This window comes from Cavia porcellus, unplaced genomic scaffold (assembly GCF_034190915.1).
Source record: "Cavia porcellus strain 051 isolate PalLab524CR breed Dunkin Hartley unplaced genomic scaffold, mCavPor4.1 scaffold_16, whole genome shotgun sequence".
NCBI classification, from domain to species: domain Eukaryota; kingdom Metazoa; phylum Chordata; class Mammalia; order Rodentia; family Caviidae; genus Cavia; species Cavia porcellus.
The window spans coordinates 68489433-68509274 of NW_026947499.1; the positions used below are offsets into that span (position 1 = coordinate 68489433).

The window sequence follows — 19842 nt, forward strand, 5'->3', positions numbered from 1 at the left end:
TTAGTGTTACTACAGCTTCAGGCTGTACCAGGCTACCAGATCTACCTGGCTATAGTGTTTGCCTCAGCTGGGACTCTTAATATATCACAGAATGTCTTGTAAGCCTTTTTGATTTCCTCCGGGAGGGGGAGGCCTTATTTGCACTCTCCTCAACCCACTGGTGTTCTCTGTATGGAAGAAGGACTCATCCACACTCTTGCTGGGCTTGCCAAGGTACTACAGCTGGGGGCAGTTTGCCACTGCTCCTGTTTACCCACTGACATCCTCTATTTGAGGAGAAAATTCACCACACTGTTGCAAGCCTACTGAGGTCCTCTGTGAGGGTGAGAGTTTGCTGAGTCTCCCATCAACCCACCATCTCTGCAGGTGATAGAAGGGGTTGCTGATTGACAGTGGGCTGCTGTTGTCTTTGGGTGGGTCAAAGAGTGACCTATGATACTGTGGCTGTCCCAGCATCATCTTGAAGCTGTTGAATTGTCATTTCATGCTGCCTTGTTATTTTTAAAACTTCTTTCCTTTCATGATTATTAGCTGCGATCCTGTTCTCAGGGTCTGAAATTCTATCTTCACCTCATTCAAATGGTTTGCCAGCTTTCAATAGAATTTTTCTTGGGCATCTCTTTGAATTTGCTTCATGTATTCTACATCTTTTTTATATTATTCATTTGAGGTTTCCATCACTTTCCTATGTTAATGTACTATTTTTTAAAATCTATATCTTCTCTAAATATGCTGAGCAACTCCTTTATTATGGTGTCATTTGTTTCTTTGTGTGAGACATATTTCTAATCTGATTTCTTCTATAACCTCATTGGGTGAAGAGGAGAGGCAGCCAATGATTCTGTGGCTGTCCTAAAGTTTAATTTTTGTTTTTATCTTTAAATAGGTTCTTCTAAAATTATTTAACTTATTTTGTAGTTTTCAACATTCATAGTTTTTATCACTGTTATGTTTAAAAGGAAATAAAATCTGAAAATTTTATTTTCATGATAGAACATGAACAATGTAGCTTTTAATGAAATATTCTTAATAAATATCTGTTAAGGTAGGAGATACACTAAATAATAAGCATCACATTTCTTATATCTTACAGTATTCCTCCAATTAACATTTTGTATGCACAATCAATCTAGGTATTTATATCATTGTCATATCATTTCTATAAAATTGTAATTGTCCTTATCAAATAAGTATTCTTCTGGAATGTTTGACCTTACAGAATATATAATCTTCTATCTTAAAAACCAAATATATTCACATGATATTTCAAAAACTTAGAAAATGGCTTAGATGAGATGCTTAACATTACTTTAAAATATTTTTTGTTTGAGAAGAAATTTTTAAAATGCAAATTTTCATAGAAAAATTATATAGTATCATTAATTTCTCATTTATTAGCAAAATAGAAAAAATAGGTATGGGAAATACATTGGGAGAGAGGGAACATATTTCATTTCTTGATCCTACAAAGATGTAGGGAGTGGCGTGACATCCCCAGTGCTGCCTCCCCGGGGCTCTCTCCTATGGGCACATAATGTGCCTGTCTACATTAACCATAATCCTCTCCTGCTTATGTCACATACTCGGAGCACGCCCTTGGCCCCAAAGGATGCGACCACTTCCTGAATAAACAAGACTTGATTGAACTCCTCAACTTGTCTCCATCTCTCTTTGTCTCCCACCCTGTTTTATTCATCCCCGTTCCCCCTCCAGGTATATACCCCATGGATTGATTCATGGGCCGGATCAAGTGGTGCCCAGCATGAGGGCTCCTGGCACAGGGGAGTCAACAAGGGAGCTGTTTGAGAACCCCAGCTGAAAGTGAAAGCAAATTGAATCAAGGACCGAGGCCTGTGTGGACGACCGCCCGACTTGCCGCCCAAGCCATGGTGAGTGAAAGACAACCCCATCCCCTTTCCCCGACATGGGTCAAGCATTGAGCGAACATGAATTGTTCGTGGGAGGCCTTAGCAAGGCATTAAGGACAAGAGGGGTAAAGGTTAGAACAAAAGAATTATTACAGTATTTTCAGTTTATCCATAAAGTTTGCCCTTGGTTCCCCCTAGAGGTCTCTATAGATACCAAGAGGTGGAAAAGAGTAGGAGATGCTCTAAAAGATTATTATAGGGTCTTCGGTCCTGAAAAGGTTCTGGTGACCACCTTTGCATACTGGAATTTAATCTCTGAGCTGCTGACCCAGAGGCATGCAGATCCTCAGATTGAACAGATGGTTGTACAAGGTGAGGCTGCCCTCGTGACACCGCTAATCCTACCCCAAAACTGTCCTCAGAAAAATCTGAAGCCTCTGACCTCAGATGCAGAGGCTGATGACCTGTTAGAGATCCTCCAAGATGGCAATCTGCCACCACTTCCTCCTGTTGACATGATTGACAGGTTCCAAGATGGCAGCCCGCCACCCCCCCCATACCTCCATGGCCAAATGGGGATTCATATAAGTCTTTATACCCTGACCTCTCTGATTTTCAAGAGGTCAACTGGGAACAACTAGCACAACAAGCCTCTACATACCACCCTGACCCTGTTGCGGCACTGGCCGCCATTAAGCTGCCCCCTGACTATGATGATGTATGTAGAGCTGGCCCTCAACCTTCTAGCACACTAGCAGAATTAGAACAAAGAAAAAGGGATCTTTTAAAACAGATACAGCTAGAAAAAGAATGCCAAAATCTTTCAACTCAATTGCAGGCCCTCTGAGCTACACAGCCTTATAGTGCCCCTAAGATGGCACCTGCCTCCGGCAAGCCTCATGGTGCTATTAAAATGGCGCCTGCATCCAGCAGCCAGCCCAAAATGGTGTTCCCAGTCATGGAGGCCATTGTTCCCCTGTGGGATGTTGAAGAAGGCATTGAACCACAAGCAGTTAGGATACACATACCTCTTACCGTGACAGCCCTAAAAGAGTTAAAGGCTGCATTCTCTCAATACAGCCCAACTACCACCTATACCATTGTGGTTCTAGATTCTTTGACTCAGGGCTGTATTATTCCTAATGAGTGGAAAGACTAGCAAAAGCCACCCTCTCCGGAGGCAATTATCTATTGTGGAAATCTGAATTTTTTTTATCAATGTGAGGGCATAGCCAGAAATAACGCTGCACAGCAAAACCCCTGGACCCTCGCTATGCTTACAGGAACAGGAGATTTTGCCACAAAAGAGACCCAAATGTGGTTTGATTTGGGCCTCTTTGTGCAGATTAACGTGGCAGCCACTAGAGTGTGGAAACGGCTCCCTTCAGGAGGTGAGCCTACCTTGTCTCTCACCCAAATAAAATAAAAGCCTGAGGAGCCCTTTTCAGACTTTGTTGATTACCTCCTACAGGCAGCAGAGTGTCTTTTCAGCTCCACAGAAACAAACTCTGCCCTGGTCAAACAATTGGCTTATGAAAATGCAACCTCAGCTTGTCAAGCTGCAATTCGACCCCATAACAAAAAGGAGGACCTATTGGGTTATATTTGCCTATGCGCAGATATTGGGCCTACTTATCATCAAGGCCTAGCCATGGCTGTGGCACAACAAGGTTGCACAGTTAAACAGCTCCTCTTTCATCCTAAAAAAGATGCCGCTTGTTTCAAATGTGGCTAAAGTAGCCACATGGCTCGTGATTGCAAAAGTAAAAGTCAAAACCAGTCCTCTACAAAAAAACCAAGGCTATGTCCCAGATGCAAATGAGGAGACCACTGGACTAATGAATGCAAATCCAAAAGGGATGTTCACAGCAACCCTCTTCTCCCACAGGGAAACGGGACATGGGGCCAGCTTCAGGCCCCCAATTCCACACAAACCCCTGGGGCTCCAAGATTTGTCCCAGCACAAAACAATCCATTTCAGACCTCTTCAGGGCAAACCCAGGGAGTGCAGTATTGGACCTCTGTTCCACCTTCAACACAGTATTAACCCCTGACATGGGTGTCCAGGTCATCCCCTCGGGTTCTATGGACCCCCTCCCCAAGAGACTTTTGAACTTATTGTTGGATGTAGTAGTACTATGCTTAAAGGATTACAAGTTCTGCCTGGGATAGTAGACAGTGATTACATAGGGGAAATAAAAGTCATGGCTTCTCCCCTTGTTGGTGTCATACCAGTCAGGGCAGGGCAACGCCTTGCTCAATTGCTGCTGTTGCCATTGGCTTGAATGTCTAACAAGTCCATAACTCCCTACAGGGGGGACTCCCTTCCTGGGACTTCAGATGTATATTGGGTCCAACATATCTCCAAAGAAAAGCCCCTCATGACCCTACATTTAGATGGAAAAAGTTTTTCAGGCCTCATTGATATGGGCACAGATGTTACCATTATCAAAAAGGAGGAGTGGCCTGCTGTCTGGCCTTTAGAGACAACTTTAACACACCTCCAAGGGATTGGACAATCAAAAAATCCACAAGGCAGTTCCAAACAACTGGTTTGGAGAGATCAAAAAGATAATCAGGGATACTTACAACCTTATGTCATAGAGAGTCTGCCTCTTAATTTATGGGGGAGAGACCTACTCTCCCAAATGGGACTAATTATGGGAAGCCTTAATAATGTTGTCACAGCGCAAATGCTAAACCAGGGCTACCTGCCAAAACAGGGCTTAGGAAAAAATAACATGGGCATTAAAGATCCTATCATTCCCACCCCTAAAAATGCCAAAGCTGGGTTAGGCCATTTTCCATAGGGGCCATTGACACTCCTGCAATCCATGCAAAACAAATTACCTGGCTATCAGAAGAGCCTGTATGGGTCAATCAATGGCCCCTTACCTCTGAAAAACTTATGGCTGCTCAACAGCTGGTGCAAGACCAGTTAAATAACTAGTGATTCATCATGGAATACTCCCATTTTTGTCATTAAAAAGAAATCAGGTAAATGGAGACTACTACAAGACCTCAGGGTGATAAGCAAGACTGTGGTCATAATGGGACCCTTACAGCCAGGCCTCCCTTCACCCAGTGCTATCCCTTTAGGTTATTTTAAAATTGTTATATCTTAAAGATTGCTTTTTTTCTATTCCCTTGCATCCAGATGGCCAAAAACGTTTTGCCTTTAGCCTTCCATCGATTAATTTCAGAGCACCTATGCACAGATTTCAATGGTAAGTCCTCCCACAAGGGATGGCTAATTCCCCTATGCTATGTCAGTCTTTTGTCACCATCATGATACAGCTGGTCAGAGATCATTGGCCAAATATATATATTGTCCATTATATGGATGACATCCTCTTAGCAGGAGATGACCAAAAACAAACCCTAACATGCTACCAGGAACTACAGGTTGCCTTACAAGAGGCTAGACTTAAAATAGCCCCTGATAAAAGTACAGCTTACTGATCCATATACATACTTGGGTTTTCAATTACGAGGCACTCAAATACTTTCTCCAAAACCCCAACTGAGGCTTGATGGCCTCAAGATGCTTAATGACTTCCAAAAACTACTGGGAGACATTAATTGACTGATACTGTTTTTAAAACTAACTAAACATGACTTACAGCCCCTTTATGAGCTGCTTCAGGGAGACATAGACCCAACCTCCCCCCGAGAGCTTACATCTGATGCCAGGAGAGCACTCAGTAAGGTAGAAGAGGCTATTGCTCAACAAACTGTTTCCTTTATGGACTACAGTCAGCCTTTACAATTTCTCATTTTCAGTACAAAGCTTTGTCCCACAGTGGTGTTCTGGCAACAAGCTCCTCTCATGTGGGTCCATTTATTGGTCTCCCCAAAAAGAATACTCCTGCCTTATTTCCAAGCTGTCTCAGACCAAATAATTCAGGGTAGAAAGCAAGCAAAATGTTATTTTGGCAAAGAACCAGACATTATTATTCAACCTTTTAGAAAGGACCAATTGGACTGGCTACTTCAGATACTACGGAAGTGTGGCCTATGGCCTTAGCTTCCTTTTCAGGGACTATCAACAATCATTACCCTTCAAATAAGCTGGTTGACTTTGCCAACTGTCACGCATTTATATTCCCTAAGATCACAGCTCCACAACCTCTTCCTGGCGCTCCGGAGTTATTCACTGATGGCTCTCCTCCGGCAGGGCTGCTTATGTATCCCAGGACAATGTTTTTACCCTCCAGACAGGCACCTCTTCTGCCCAGTAAGCAGAATTCCAGGCTATTCTTGCAGTACCCCGACCAACCCTTCAATCTGTATAATGACAGTGCTTACCTCACTCAGTCTGTTCCATTATTAGAGACTGTTTCTACCATCTGTCATGCTTCCCCAGCTGCAAATTTGCTCAAACAACTACAAGACTTCATATGGCTTCGCTGTCATAAGTTCTTCATTGGTCATCTGTGGGCCCATTCCAACCTCCCTGGGCCCCTTGCCCGAGGAAATCATTTGGCTGATGTTGCCACATGAGCACAGGTCTTTATGACTCATTTTGAGCCTACAGATGACTTTAAGGTGTCTGAGGCCCAACAGGCCCATTAGCTACACCACCTCAATGCTCAAACCCTCTGACTCCTCCACAAAATTACCTGTGAGCAAGACAGACAAATTGTAAAAAATTGCCCTTCATGTGCTATCCACTTACCTGCTCAACACCTGGAAGTCAACCCAAAAGTTTTAATCCCTAACGCCTTGTGGCAAATGGATGTTACTCATATCCATGAGTTCGGCAACCTAAAATATATACGTGTAATTATTGATACATACAGTGGCTTCATTTTCGCCACTCTTCAGACTGGAGAAGCTGCCAGACACATTATAGCCCATATACTGTCAGCCTTCTCAGTTCTGGGATGTCCTCAACAGCTCAAGACTGATAATGGCCCTGGCTATACCACTACCTCCTTTGCCCAATTTTGCAAGTGCCTTAATATCCTCCACACCACAGGTATACCTTATAATCCTCAGGGACAAGGCATTGTTGAACATGCACACCGTTCCCTTAAACTCACCATAGACAAAATTAAAGGCGGGATATGGTACCCAATCCAGGGGTCCCCTAGAAATATCCTTTCACATGCTCTCTTCATTTTAAATTTTCTGACCCTGGATGCTTTAGGCTGCTCCGCGGCATCTCAGTTTTGGCATACTCAAGCTCAAACACGATTTGCGTCTGTTTTCTGGAGGGACCCACAAACCAATACGTGGAATGGCCCCAACCCAGTCCTTATCTGGGGATAAGGCTCAGTATGTGTTTACTCTTAACAAGACAGAGAGGCTAGATGGCTACCCGAGTGCCTTGTAAAACAAGTAGACAGTTCTTCAAAGACCCCATGCAACGCCCAGGAATAATGTCATTTCCTGAGGCACAACCCCCTGTGTTCTTTTATAGATGACACAATTCCCCAGAGCCCTGTGCTGCCTACTCAGCCTTCTCCTCAGACTGTACCACACCCATGGTGGATTTGGACCCCTGCCAAACAGACTACAACTGCTGACAGCCATGTACGGAACCCCCTGTGACTGCAGAGGAGGCTCTTCTCAGTCTGGAGGAACACAAACCAGCCAAATAGACTGCAGTAATAAGCTAGCGGTTCTCAGGGCCTGGCCCTCTCCTACAGGGGGATATACTCAAAATTGGGAATGCAAAACTAAACCCCAAGTTATACCCAAACAAAATAACCGAACAGGGCCTTGCCCACAGGAGTATAAGTCATGTCAGATAGAGATGCATAGCTCCTGTTATGATGCTGTACAAGATTGTACTGGCTTAGATAATGCCACTCATTTTAAAGCCATACTTACAAAAATAAAAATGGCAGCAGCCAGAGGTGATTGGGGCTTCAACCCCTCTGTATCAGGAAGCCCCATATACACCCAAGCCTCCTGCAAAGGTGAAATCAACAAGCCAGTCTGTTGGTATAAGAGGGCTCCAATCCATGTCTCAGATGGGGGAGGTCCTCAAGACAAAATGAGAGAACTTTATGTTGAGGAAAAACTAAAAGAAATAGAAGACAGTCTATTCCCAAAGATCAATTACCACTCGTTAGCTTTCCCCAAATCATGGGGTATGGACTTAGACCCACAAACTTATCATATCCTTTTAGCCCCTCACCATGTACTTAACCTCATTAACCCTGCTTTAGCGCAAGACTGCTGGTTGTGCATGGCCTTAGGCACTCCTATGCCCTTAGCCATCCCCTCCAACTCAACAATTGACCCCTCTCGTGATCCACATAATTTTACCTGTAGACCTTCCCAATCATTTCTAGTCCAGCCATTAATAACACCCAACATATCCATGACCTCCCTACAGGGCTCTCTCCAAAATGATTCTACCCTTATAGATATGGGCCATCTCCTGTCCACTGCCTGTGTTCAATTTGTCAATCATATAGGCCCCCTGTTCCCCCCAACAGAACACATTTTTGTCTGCAGTAATAATAGGGCCTATACCTATATTCCAGCCAACTGGACAGGTGCATGCATAACTGCTTCCCTCCTGCCTGACATAGATATTGTCTCAGGTGACCAACCTGTCCCAGTGCCAACACTTGATTACATTGCTGGCCGCCAAAAACGAGTGGTAACACTGATCCCACTTTTAGTGGGAATGGACATCACTGGCACTGTAGCCATGGGTACTGCTGGCCTCGCCTTTGCCTTAGATAAATATGCTGACCTGTCCAACCAGTTGTCTGAAGATGTTCAAGCTTTATCCTTTACGTTAAAAAGTCTCCAAAACCAATTAGACTCACTGGCAGAGGTCGTCTTACAAAACAGGTGAGGGCTAGAACTGCTCACAACAGAGCAGGGGGGAATCTGTCTTGCCTTACAGGAAAAATGTTGCTTCTATGTCAGTCAGTCTGGTGTTGTGTAAGGCAAGCTCCAAGAAATAGAAGAAGAATGACTTCAACAGCGGTGACAACAAATGGCTGCTAACTCCTTCTCCTCAATGTGAGGGGGGGACTTTTCCCTTACTTAGCATCCCTTTTGAGTCCCCTAGCTGCCCTGCTGCTTCTCCTCTCTGTGGGTGCTTGTATTTTTCAGAGGATTATGACACTCATTAATAACCGGATAGACGCGTTTATGGCAAAGCCCATTCAGGTACACTATCACCAGCTGGAGATGGCAGATCAACAAACCTGCTGGGAAAGAATTCCCACAAGTGGCCCATAAGACGATATGGCACAACTGCCCTGGGGCAATGGACAGGCAGCCAGAGACGGGTAACTAGGACATACATGTTACACCACCAGCCGCCTAAGACAGGCACAGGACCAACTGCTGTCCTGCAAGCCCATGATGGGTAAGACCTGGTTGGACTCATGTAATGAAGTCCTTGACCTAAGACAGGCGCTGTCCTCACAGGGCCTACCATACTCCTGATTAAATAATATAAAAAGGGAGGAGATGTAGGGAGCAGCGCAACAGCCCCAGTGCGCCTGCCTATATTAACCATAATCCTCTCCTGTTTATGTCACATACTCGGAGGTCATGATGACCCATCAGAAACCACCCCGTACCCTCTTCCTGTCCCACCAGCCTGCCCTCGGCCCATAAAGGATGTGACCACTTCCTGAATAAACGAGACTTGATTGGACTCCTCAACTTGTCTCCATCTCTCTTTGTCTCCTGCCCTGTTTTATTCATCCCCATTCCCCCTCCAGGTATATACCCCATGGATTGATCCATGGGCTGGGTCACAAAGAGATATATTTCTTCTAATGAGCCCATTTTCAATATACTATTGCCAGCACAATATTTGTTGAAATCTGTTTGAATTCATGTATAGTGCTTCATAAAATGTTTTTACTGTGTTTGTTTTAGAATACATCTGCAAAAATCTGAAAATAGATTTAGAAGTTGAAATTCTTAAAAATAATTCTCATTCATTTTTCCTTTGATGAATGTATTTTTTCAGTTATTATAATTTCTCTTATTCTTTGTCATTGTCATACTCCAGTTTTTGACATATATCTACTGTTTTGAGATAATTGAATGTTATCTATATTGAAGGCAAAACTGTTCATATAAAAAAGAACTCTAAATGCTTTACAGATCTACAGGTACTATAAGCTATAACTTGAAGAAAAATGAATTTGTTTGTGACAAAGGTATAGGAAAATACTAAACAATTTTCAAAAGCCCCCATCATTGGGCAACAATTCAACTATTGGGATTGGATTAAAAATTTTAGAATTTTGTTCAGTAAAAGAGAGCACAGATTTTTTTTTTTATGTAGAGATTTCAAACATATGATAGTAATAGGAATGCAAATAAAAACAAACATTCACGGGATTTCAGACATCATCTTACCCTGGTTCCTACTGTAAATTATTGTTGACTTTTTGGAATTCAAGAATGCTAAAGGTCTCTTGGTTGCATGGTACAGTTCTTTTGAAGAAAAATATGTTACTACTTAGTCATCAATTACTTTCTTCCTATAACTCTCATAGTAATCTTTATACAGGCCAATAGGAAATTATGTGTGTTCCTTGAAGTGAGTTATTTGTGGAGGTGAGAAATTGAAAGCAATTCTGATGCCTTTGCAAGGAAGGAAGAAATAAAATATGCTTGGCATGTGCCATCTAGTACTGCAATTAAAAACAACTGATTTCAAGATTCACGTGCCACTTGGGCAGATCTTAAAATCTAGTGCTTAGGGAGAAAGCCAAGAAATAGAATCGATTACATAATAAACCAGCCTTTGTGGAAATTAAGAATGCAAGTATACACAACAATAGTATATATTTATTTGTGGTATCTAAAGGAGTTAATAGTTGTCACCTCATTTAGGATTTTAACCCATAATTCATTGAAGTAATCAAAACATATAATGATATTCATTTTAGAACTGCAAGCCAATTAAAAGTATCTATTAGGCATTTTATAGGTTTAAAGTTTGTCTTGGTGAAGGAATGAGTGGCAACATTAAGTAATTATTGGAGATACTGGCATGATTAAGAGCCTATTTGTACTTTATCAAGACCAGTATACATTCAATTGCATGGCAATGATATGTTGTTAAAACAAAAATTAATTAATTAATTTTATTTTTGTAGATAAAGCCTATACTAAAAATACAGTCAATGGATAGAGGTGAGAAATCCTTCGGTTAACCTCATATATTGATTTTCTTGTCTTATAGTTTGATATGACACTTTCAGAAATATGCTAATACTCAAATATAAGTCTATTGTCACATAGAGTTCCAACTTTGTGCTCACTGGTTTCAAGCTAAACCAAATGACTTGGGTCAGGTTGAATGTATGATTGATTCTTCCTGAATCTCTGTTAAGCACCAGAGACCTGAAAAACCAGGGCCAGGCTGTGAATCTCTGATATCCCCAGAGCATCTTCTTGTTGTCCTTGGGTTGTAACAATAAACTGATAAGAGGTGAATTCTTAAAACTGCTTCTCAAGCATGGATTTGAAAGCAGAAAAATGCTTATTTCTGAGAGGTAGAATTAGTAAAACTAGGACTTCCATCTTATGAGTATTTTTTAGGACCACATTGTCAAAATAAAACATTACATGTAAAACCTTTTCTTTGAAAAACATAGTAGAGCAAAAGCTTCATTATATTTCAAGTAATTTTAGAATTACTGTTTTCTGCAAAATTAATATCTTTGCTATAGTAATTCACCATCACAGTGCTTGAAACAGCTAAAATGACTGGAAGTCCTTTACTTGCTTCTCTCATTCCTTTGCTCCTTTGTCCCTTCTTTCTTTATCTTCCTCCAACTCTTCCTCTTTCCTTCTCCTGCCTATTTCTTATCCTTCTCCTCCTTTTTCCTCTCTCTTTCTCATTTCGAGTTTGAATCATCAAGCACAAAAATGTAAGATGCCAGGCACTTAGGTTATATTTAGTCTTTTACATTATCACACAACCACCCACTGCTGAGTTCAGTTCAACCACACGAAACAACAGAAGGAAGACTATGTATATTTTTATATGATTGTTGAATGTATGGAGAAATATTTTCTATTACCAACTAAGTTATACTCTGATATTTAACTTATTTTAGTTATTTCTTTTAAATTAAAATGTACCCCTTATTTTAATAAAGTAATTTAAATTGTGACCAAATTACATTATTTTAAATAGAATATTGTTTGAATTCAAATCTCTTACATTATGTCACCTTTAAAAAATGTATTTTAAATGTAATAAAACTGTCCAAGAAACTTTAGAGCCAGTGATGACTTATGGTAACAACTAGTAGAGCTCAGAATGCTGGAATAATTATTTTCTCATCTCTAGAATTTCTGATCGAAAGTGAAGGTGTTCTATTTTCTAGACTAGTTTTACTCATTTTTTAATCTTAACTCATTGTTCAGGGTAAGAAATAAAAGTATATGAGGTGTGAATTATGAAAAATGATAATTGCTCTCATTTTACAGCCTCAAAATTTACTTTTTACTTTTGAAAGAACATCCATAGTTTATAAGCATAATATATGGCTATGGATTCTATTTGAAATTTTTATTGAGGTTACAGGAAAATTGACACAGAGTATGTAGAATATAAAGGTTTGCCCTCCAAAACCATATTAGTTAGTACTACCAAACTGTGTTTCTTAGGCAACTAATGATACACTTATGTCAGAAAAAGAGAAAAATTTATCTAGAAGGTATGCACATGCAAAAGTGATTAGCATCAAAGTGAAACTAAGCTCTAAGCAGTGTAAGGAGAGGCATGTTTGCTGCCCTTAAGATTAGACATTGTGTAATTATAAATTCAGATCTTGCCTCTTGTTATTTTGTAATCTTCAAACTTTCTGAATGACTGAAATTTAAGTTTGGTGTAGTAGTCTGACACTATCATTTCATCTTTTCCAAATGATGATAATACCTTATAACATTTTATTATTCTATAGTGTTCAAAAGTTTTATCTCTTGCAAGTAAAGAGAAGACAACATTGTGCAAAGGTGTTATTTCTACTTGTCATTTTTCAGTGGAGAAAACTGAAGCTCAGCATGAGTTAGCTCTGGCCACAGAGATAATGAACGATAAGTGCAGATCTTAAATATTGCTCACATAGTTTTAAGTGCTTTCTCTCTTTATTTCACTAGAGTTATATTATCAAGTTGCTTCTAGAAGAATGCATTTTTGATATGTTTAGACAACAGAATATTTTAAAAGAACATGGTTTGAGAAATTCAAACATTCTTTTAATGGAGGAGGTAGCAACGATCAAAAAACATTGAATTAGGAGACAAAAATTGAGTTCAGATTATGAAAGCACTAGTTTAGAATTCTGTGAATAGTGTTGTCTTATGTATGTGTGTTCTAAGTGTTGATTTGCTTATTTAAGATAGTAAATACTTGATGCATTTACATTTCAGAACTATTTGGAGATGCAGGATGGATATATTATTATAGACATCATATCTACATCTGTAGGCAGGGTCCTGAATAAAATATTCCACATAGAAAGGATTATGCAGAGAGTCTATAGTTCTCTGCTTGTTTAAGTGGTTTTTCTTTTTCAATCTGGTTGGGGTGTACGTATGTATGTGTGTATGTATTTTTTGGTTTGGTTTGGTTTTCTTTATTATTATTATTTACTATTTAGGTTTCTTACCTTAATTTTTTTTGTTCTGCTCATCGTCTTTCTCTCTTCCCTCACTGCTCTTGAGTTTATGATAGTATCATGTGAGTGAACATAGTCTCCTATCTTTCTGGTTTGCTTCAATATTCTTTTGCTTTCCCTTTCATTCTTTTTCTTCTGTGCTCCATTCAAGTTTCTCAAAACTTAGGTGATCATCATTTCCCTTAGAGCCTTGCTTCTATTATAGCTCTATTTATTCATTGCTGAGTTTGTCCCTCTACCCTGCTTAAATATCCCCCAATCTAGATAATATTAATCTAACAATGGGAAATTCCTTGAGTACAGGTTCCTTGTATATGTTGGATTTTGCTATGTAACTTCAGAGCTTCCTCCTATATTTTAAGGTACCAAATTAATAGTTATCAGACTATGTTTTGCTTTTGTTATTGTTAACTTTACTACTTTATACAGAATATCATGCATATTATAATCAGTTTTTCTCCCCCCTATAACAGCACTGTAATTGTCTGGGATAATAACCATCACCATAATCCAGTATCAGAGAATGGGGTCCTGAGCCAAATAAATAGCAACTTGGAATTTTTAATAAATTGGGAAGGCAGGACACTGGGATAGACCCAAAGCCAAGAATCCTATATATAGAAGATATCTCTAAAGAATAGACATTTCCTAGAGAAGTCCCAATGTTAGTGACGTCTATCATGAGAAATCTAAAATTACTAACACAGAAAATAAAACAAAATAAAAATAGAATATACAAAATTATGTGATGCAGAAGCAAAATCCAGCCTCAGACCACCACCCCAGCCAAGATAACTCCAGAACACAAAGAGATAGATAGAATTGGAAGTCACATACTGGAACTTTCTGAAATGATAGCAGAAGTGATAAAAAAAAAATGAAGGTAGCTACAAAAAAAAAACCCTCAGGTAAAAAAAAAATAATGATCAAGATGAAAGACATGACCAACAAACCTAGAATAGATGCAGAAAAAAAAGAAAACCACAAATGCTTAGGAAAATGATGGAAAACATAAATACACAATATAGAAAAGAAACAAAAGCTATAAAACAGATCCAAACAGATATCCAGGGGTTTAACAATTCCATTGAAGGTATACTCAGCAGATTGAATAAAGGCAAAGACAGACTATCAGATCTAGAAAACAAGATTGCAGTTAATGACTATAAAAAAAACAAAAGACATCTTAAAAATAGCAAGCAAATATTAAATATTAATTTAGCAACTGTAAATGAAGCAAAGAAGAACAAGATAAAAGTGATTGAAGTATATTAGAAAGTCAGAGACAGCCCAAATGACATAAAAAAGCTCTTTACAGAAGTAATTCAGAAAATTTCCCAAACATAGATAAAGAGTTTAACATCCAAGTGAGACATGTAGAACTCCAAATAGAATTGAAATAAATATACACCAAGACATCAAGATTCCAGAAATTCAGCACCATAACAGAATATTAAAAGTGATTAAAGGAAAGAAACAAATCACCTATGAAGGAAAACCAATCATAATCACAGCAGACTTCTCACCACAAATCATCAAGTAAAACAGAGCTCGGAGGGGCTGAGGGTTTAGCTCAGCGGCATAAGCACCTGCCTTGCAAGCAGGCAGTTGTGAGTTTGATCTCCGGTACTGATAAAAAGGAAAAAGACCAAAAAAAAAAAAAAAAAAAAAAAAAAAGAGAGAGAGAGAGAGAGAGAGAGAGAGAGATCTTGGAATGAAACATTTTAAGCCTTAAAAGAAAACAGCCCTAAACCAGACTGTTGTACTCTGCAAAAGTATCTTTCAAAATCAATGGAGAAATAAGATACAGCCATCATAAAGAACAACTGAAGAATTTATAACTGCATAACCAGCTCTTCAAAATCTCTGAAGGGTACAATAGAGTTAAGGAAGACCACAATTTCAAGAATACTAATAGAAAGAAGACACCAGGCCAGGCAATCAGTTAAACAGAGGGTAAAAACAGGGAACCAACAATGGGCAAATAATAACAGAAGGATAAGCCAATACATATCAGACCATCAATGTAAATCAAAAGAAACAGACTGGGAAAATGGATAAAAGAACATGATCCAACAATATGCTGCATACAAGAAACACATTTAACTTAAAAAGAAACTCATAGGCTGAAAGTGAAAGGAACCTTGAAAAAAAGCATGAGTACCTACTCTAATTGTGGACTATATGAACTTCAAGACACGACTGATCAAAAGAGAAAAGGACGTAACTATATACCTGTTAAGGGGAAAATCTAAGAAGAAGAGATAAGAGTCATAAACATACATGCGCTAAATATCACTGCATCCAACTATTAACAGACATGGAAAACCAAATAAGCACCAATGCAGTTATAATGGAGGACCTTAGTACTGTACTGTCTCAAACAGGAAAAAAAAAAATCAACAAAGAAATATCAGAACTAAACCAAACTTATGAACAAATGGATTTATTAGCTATCTAAGAGTATTCTACTCTACGACATCAGAATGCAGATTCTTCTCAACTGCACATGGGACACTCTCCAAAATTGACTATAGAGTAACCCATGTAACATGCTGAAGTAAATTCAAAGGAATTGAATTCATTTCACACATACTATCAGATGATAGTACAAAGAAATTGGAAATTAATGGCAAAAGAAATGTTAAACAACTACATGCACATCTGGAAATTAAAAAACACCCTCCTGAGCAACCAATGGATCACAGATAAAGAAGAAATTAAACAGTATTAAAAATTAAAGAAGAACTTACACATGGCTGTGTGATGGCAATGCACCTGTGCCGCAGTAGCATGACAGGAGAGTGGGCCCAATGTGGCTTGTTAACTCACAGCACGGGGCCTATCAAACTTCCTAGCTGGCTCTGAATTTTGGTTTTCTTTGTCAAAGTGCTGCAGAGATGATGATCAACTGATGGTCCTGATTGTGGACTAGTTCAGTAACCTGGGAGAGAAGGTAAACCCTGAAGAATCTGTGGCTTTAGGGAGGAGAAATAATAGGTAAGTCAAAAATGCTAGACCCCCAAAATTCCTATGGCTGCTGTAAACTGAAAACTCTAAGGTTTTACCTCTTTGTTGCAGGATAAAGTTGGAGAACAAATCCAGAGCAGTGGTGCCTTATTGCCATAGAGAGATTAAACAGGCACCATTTGGAGAAGACTTAATTGGGTGGGACTGAACTACATTACAGAATCACACCAGGATTTTCAGTGTTTACCCCGTGACTGAGTGAGAGCCATTGGAGACAGGCATGGATAGGATTAGGGCTAGAGATAGATCTTGTGAGTTCAAGCTCAGGCCAGGAAGTACTATAGAAGCCTCTATTTCATAATGTCATCTATGTCTGGTTGTGTGGTTTTAGTGGTGGCTGGATATGAAGGTGATGGCATCAAGTCAGCAGACTGCTTGAGTCTTAGCCTGCTTCCTACATTCAGTGGTGACCAGGGTTTGATTGTTTTTCTGTTTACCAACTTGAGCAAGGATGCAGCTTGGTTTGGACATTTGCCACAGTCTAGGTTTACAGACCAAAGCTTCTCTGGAGTGATTTTGGGAAGCATAAAGCTGGACAGAGAAGATTAAACTTCCTGAGTACCAAGACTAAAAGTCCTGGAAGGAAACTATTCCCTTGGAAACAGAGAGGACTTTTTTTTTTTCTTCTGAAACTATTTTTTTTTTTCTGTTTTTGAGGGGGTTTATTGAGATATTTTGAGCTTTCTTTTCTTTTTATTGTTTCTTTTTGCTATTGTTTCTTAATTTTCCCTTTTTTTTTTTTTTTTTTTTGTCTTTTTCCTTTTTATCAGTACCAGGGATCGAACTCATGACTGCCTGCTTGCAAGACAGGCGCTTATGCCTCTGAGCTAAATCCCCAGCCCCAATTTTCCCATTATTATGTTTTTCTTTTTTTAACTTAGTTTGTTCTCTGTTGCTTTTCTTTTTTTCCTCTTTCTTGTTTGTTCTTTTATGTTACTTAATTAATGCTATTAATTTTTTATTTCTTAATAGGATCATTTATTTAATTTTCTAACCTTGTTCTCAGCTTTCATTTCTCAGTTTTTCCAAATTTTACTTTTTTTATGCTCCACAACCTCTGTCTTTATTAATATAACCATGAAGTTTTATGCATATATAGTTATCTCTGTGTTATCACTGTTGAATACTAACAATTTTAGTGCAGATAAAGTTGTTCCATTTAGTAACATAGTTACTGTAGGTCAATATTTGATTTATTTAAGTGTTTATACTATAATTACAATTTTTCTATGGTTATCTGTGGTACATTATTGCTTCTTATGGAATATCAGTATTCAGTTTATTTTTGACAGTATTATTGTTGTCAATTTTATTACTATACCCAAGGTGACCCAGCTATTCTATTAATTGGTTTTCTCTGTATGCCAGTATTTGGATTGCTTTGGTATCATTAACAATACTGTGGTCCATTTCCAGATAAATGGGTACTGACCCAAATGCACTAAACCTCTCTTCCTGAATAAACGTGGCTAAGAGATTCTGGGACAGAAGCAAAAGACTATAGTTATGCACACCCAGAGTGCATCACTGAAAAGCAGACACTGAAGACGTACTGTATTAAATGAAATCTTCAACTATAAACAGCTATCAATCCTCAGCACAGAAAATGAATAAACAAAACCGAAACTATGAGAAAAATGCCTCTAAAAATGCCCAGTTCCCCCAAAGATGATCTATTAGGCATTGAGTACGATAAAGTAGTAAGCCATATAGCTGAGATTAAAAATTCTTCTGAAAGCATCGGTAGCAGAAGTGACCAATACAAGAACAGAGTGTCAGAACTATAAAAGAGGCCTGATGTTGGAGAACATTTACTCAGAAATACTTGAAAACTTGAGTTCAGTAGCTAACAGAAAACACAAAGAAGACTAATCTAAGATAAATTAACATTATTGAAAAATCAGAATATAGCACAAATGGCATACAAACTTGATAATAGAAATATTAACAGAAAAACTTTCTAAATATACAAAAAATTTAAATATACTGATAAGTGAGGCATATGTATCAGACAAAATGACACAAAACAAAAATTATATGCATAATCTCAGAAGTCCAATACAGGGATGGAATCTTCAAAGCTGGTAGAGAAAAGTAATGAATCATTTAGAAAGGTAAACCCAATAGCAATACAGCAACTTCTCAGCACAAAACCAGAAGGTCAATAGAGCATGGAGTAAAGTGCTTCAATCTGTTAAACAGTTTCCAACCAAGACACGTTTCCTGTAATGATAACTTTAAACATTGGTGGAGAAATAAAGTATTTTCATGATAAATAGCACCACTAACACCTAAAGAAATTTATGGCCAGAAAACCAATATTGCAAAAAAAAAAAAAATTCTCAGGGATATCTTTTCTAAGACAATAAAGACAATAAAGCCAAAAGCCAAAAAGTAAAATAGGATGAATACATAAGGAAGGGTGAGCAGTTTTTAAATGAGAAAAAAGAAAAAGAAAAAGAATGCAATGGCAGAATAAGTCAGTCACTCTCAGAAATAACTCTCAATGTGACTGATTTCATTTCTTCAATTAAGACACAAATTGACAGAATGAATTACAAAACCAAACCAAATAATATACTGTAAACAAGAAACATATTTAAATGAAAAGTAAATGTGCAGATTAAAAATAATTGGTTATAAAACAATATTCCATGAAAATGGTACTCTATTCACACAAAAGCAGTGTTAGATATCCTGTTTGCAGACCATTTGCTTTGAGCCCAAAACTGATTATAAGAGGCAAAGAAAGTGAATACACATTGATTAACAGAACAATTCAATAGGAAGAGGTAAGAAATATAAACATATGTTCACCAAACACTGGCACACCCAACTTCATAAAACAAACACTACTTGACATATTATATCATAAAAACAACAGGATTATAGTAGAAGACTGCAATACTTGACTGTGACAAGTAGACAAATTAAATTGAAAAAAATCAATATGTTGAACCAAATTTTGGAACGAATGAACTTAATAGATATCTATAGATTGTTACACTCAATAACAGAATATACAATCTTAGTAGCACATGGAACTTTCCTAAAATATCTACATGTCAGACAATAAAACATGCTTATGTAAATGCAAAGGAAACAAAATTACACCATGCATACTATCATCTTAGTACAATGAAACTAGAATTCAGTGACAATAAATTAAAAAAATTATGCAAATGCATGGAAATTAAATAATATACATCTCAGTAACCAATGAGTCACAGAAGAAATCAAGAAAGAGATAATACACCTCAATGAATTAAAACAACAAACAAACCGATGCTGGTACAACACACCAGAATTTA

At 38.4% G+C, this 19842-nt stretch overlaps 1 protein-coding gene across 1 annotated transcript; it reads left to right on the forward strand.

Moving 5' to 3' along the window:
- Window positions 1-1341: 1341 nt before the first annotated feature.
- On the forward strand, window positions 1342-9512 carry LOC134470812 (uncharacterized). Its single transcript, XM_063227073.1, has 3 exons — window positions 1342-1889; window positions 5026-5095; window positions 7294-9512. The coding sequence occupies exons 2-3, from the start codon at window positions 5093-5095 to the stop codon at window positions 8686-8688; spliced, it is 1398 nt and encodes a 465-aa protein (XP_063083143.1). The 5' UTR covers window positions 1342-1889; window positions 5026-5092; the 3' UTR covers window positions 8689-9512.
- Window positions 9513-19842: the final 10330 nt, after the last annotated feature.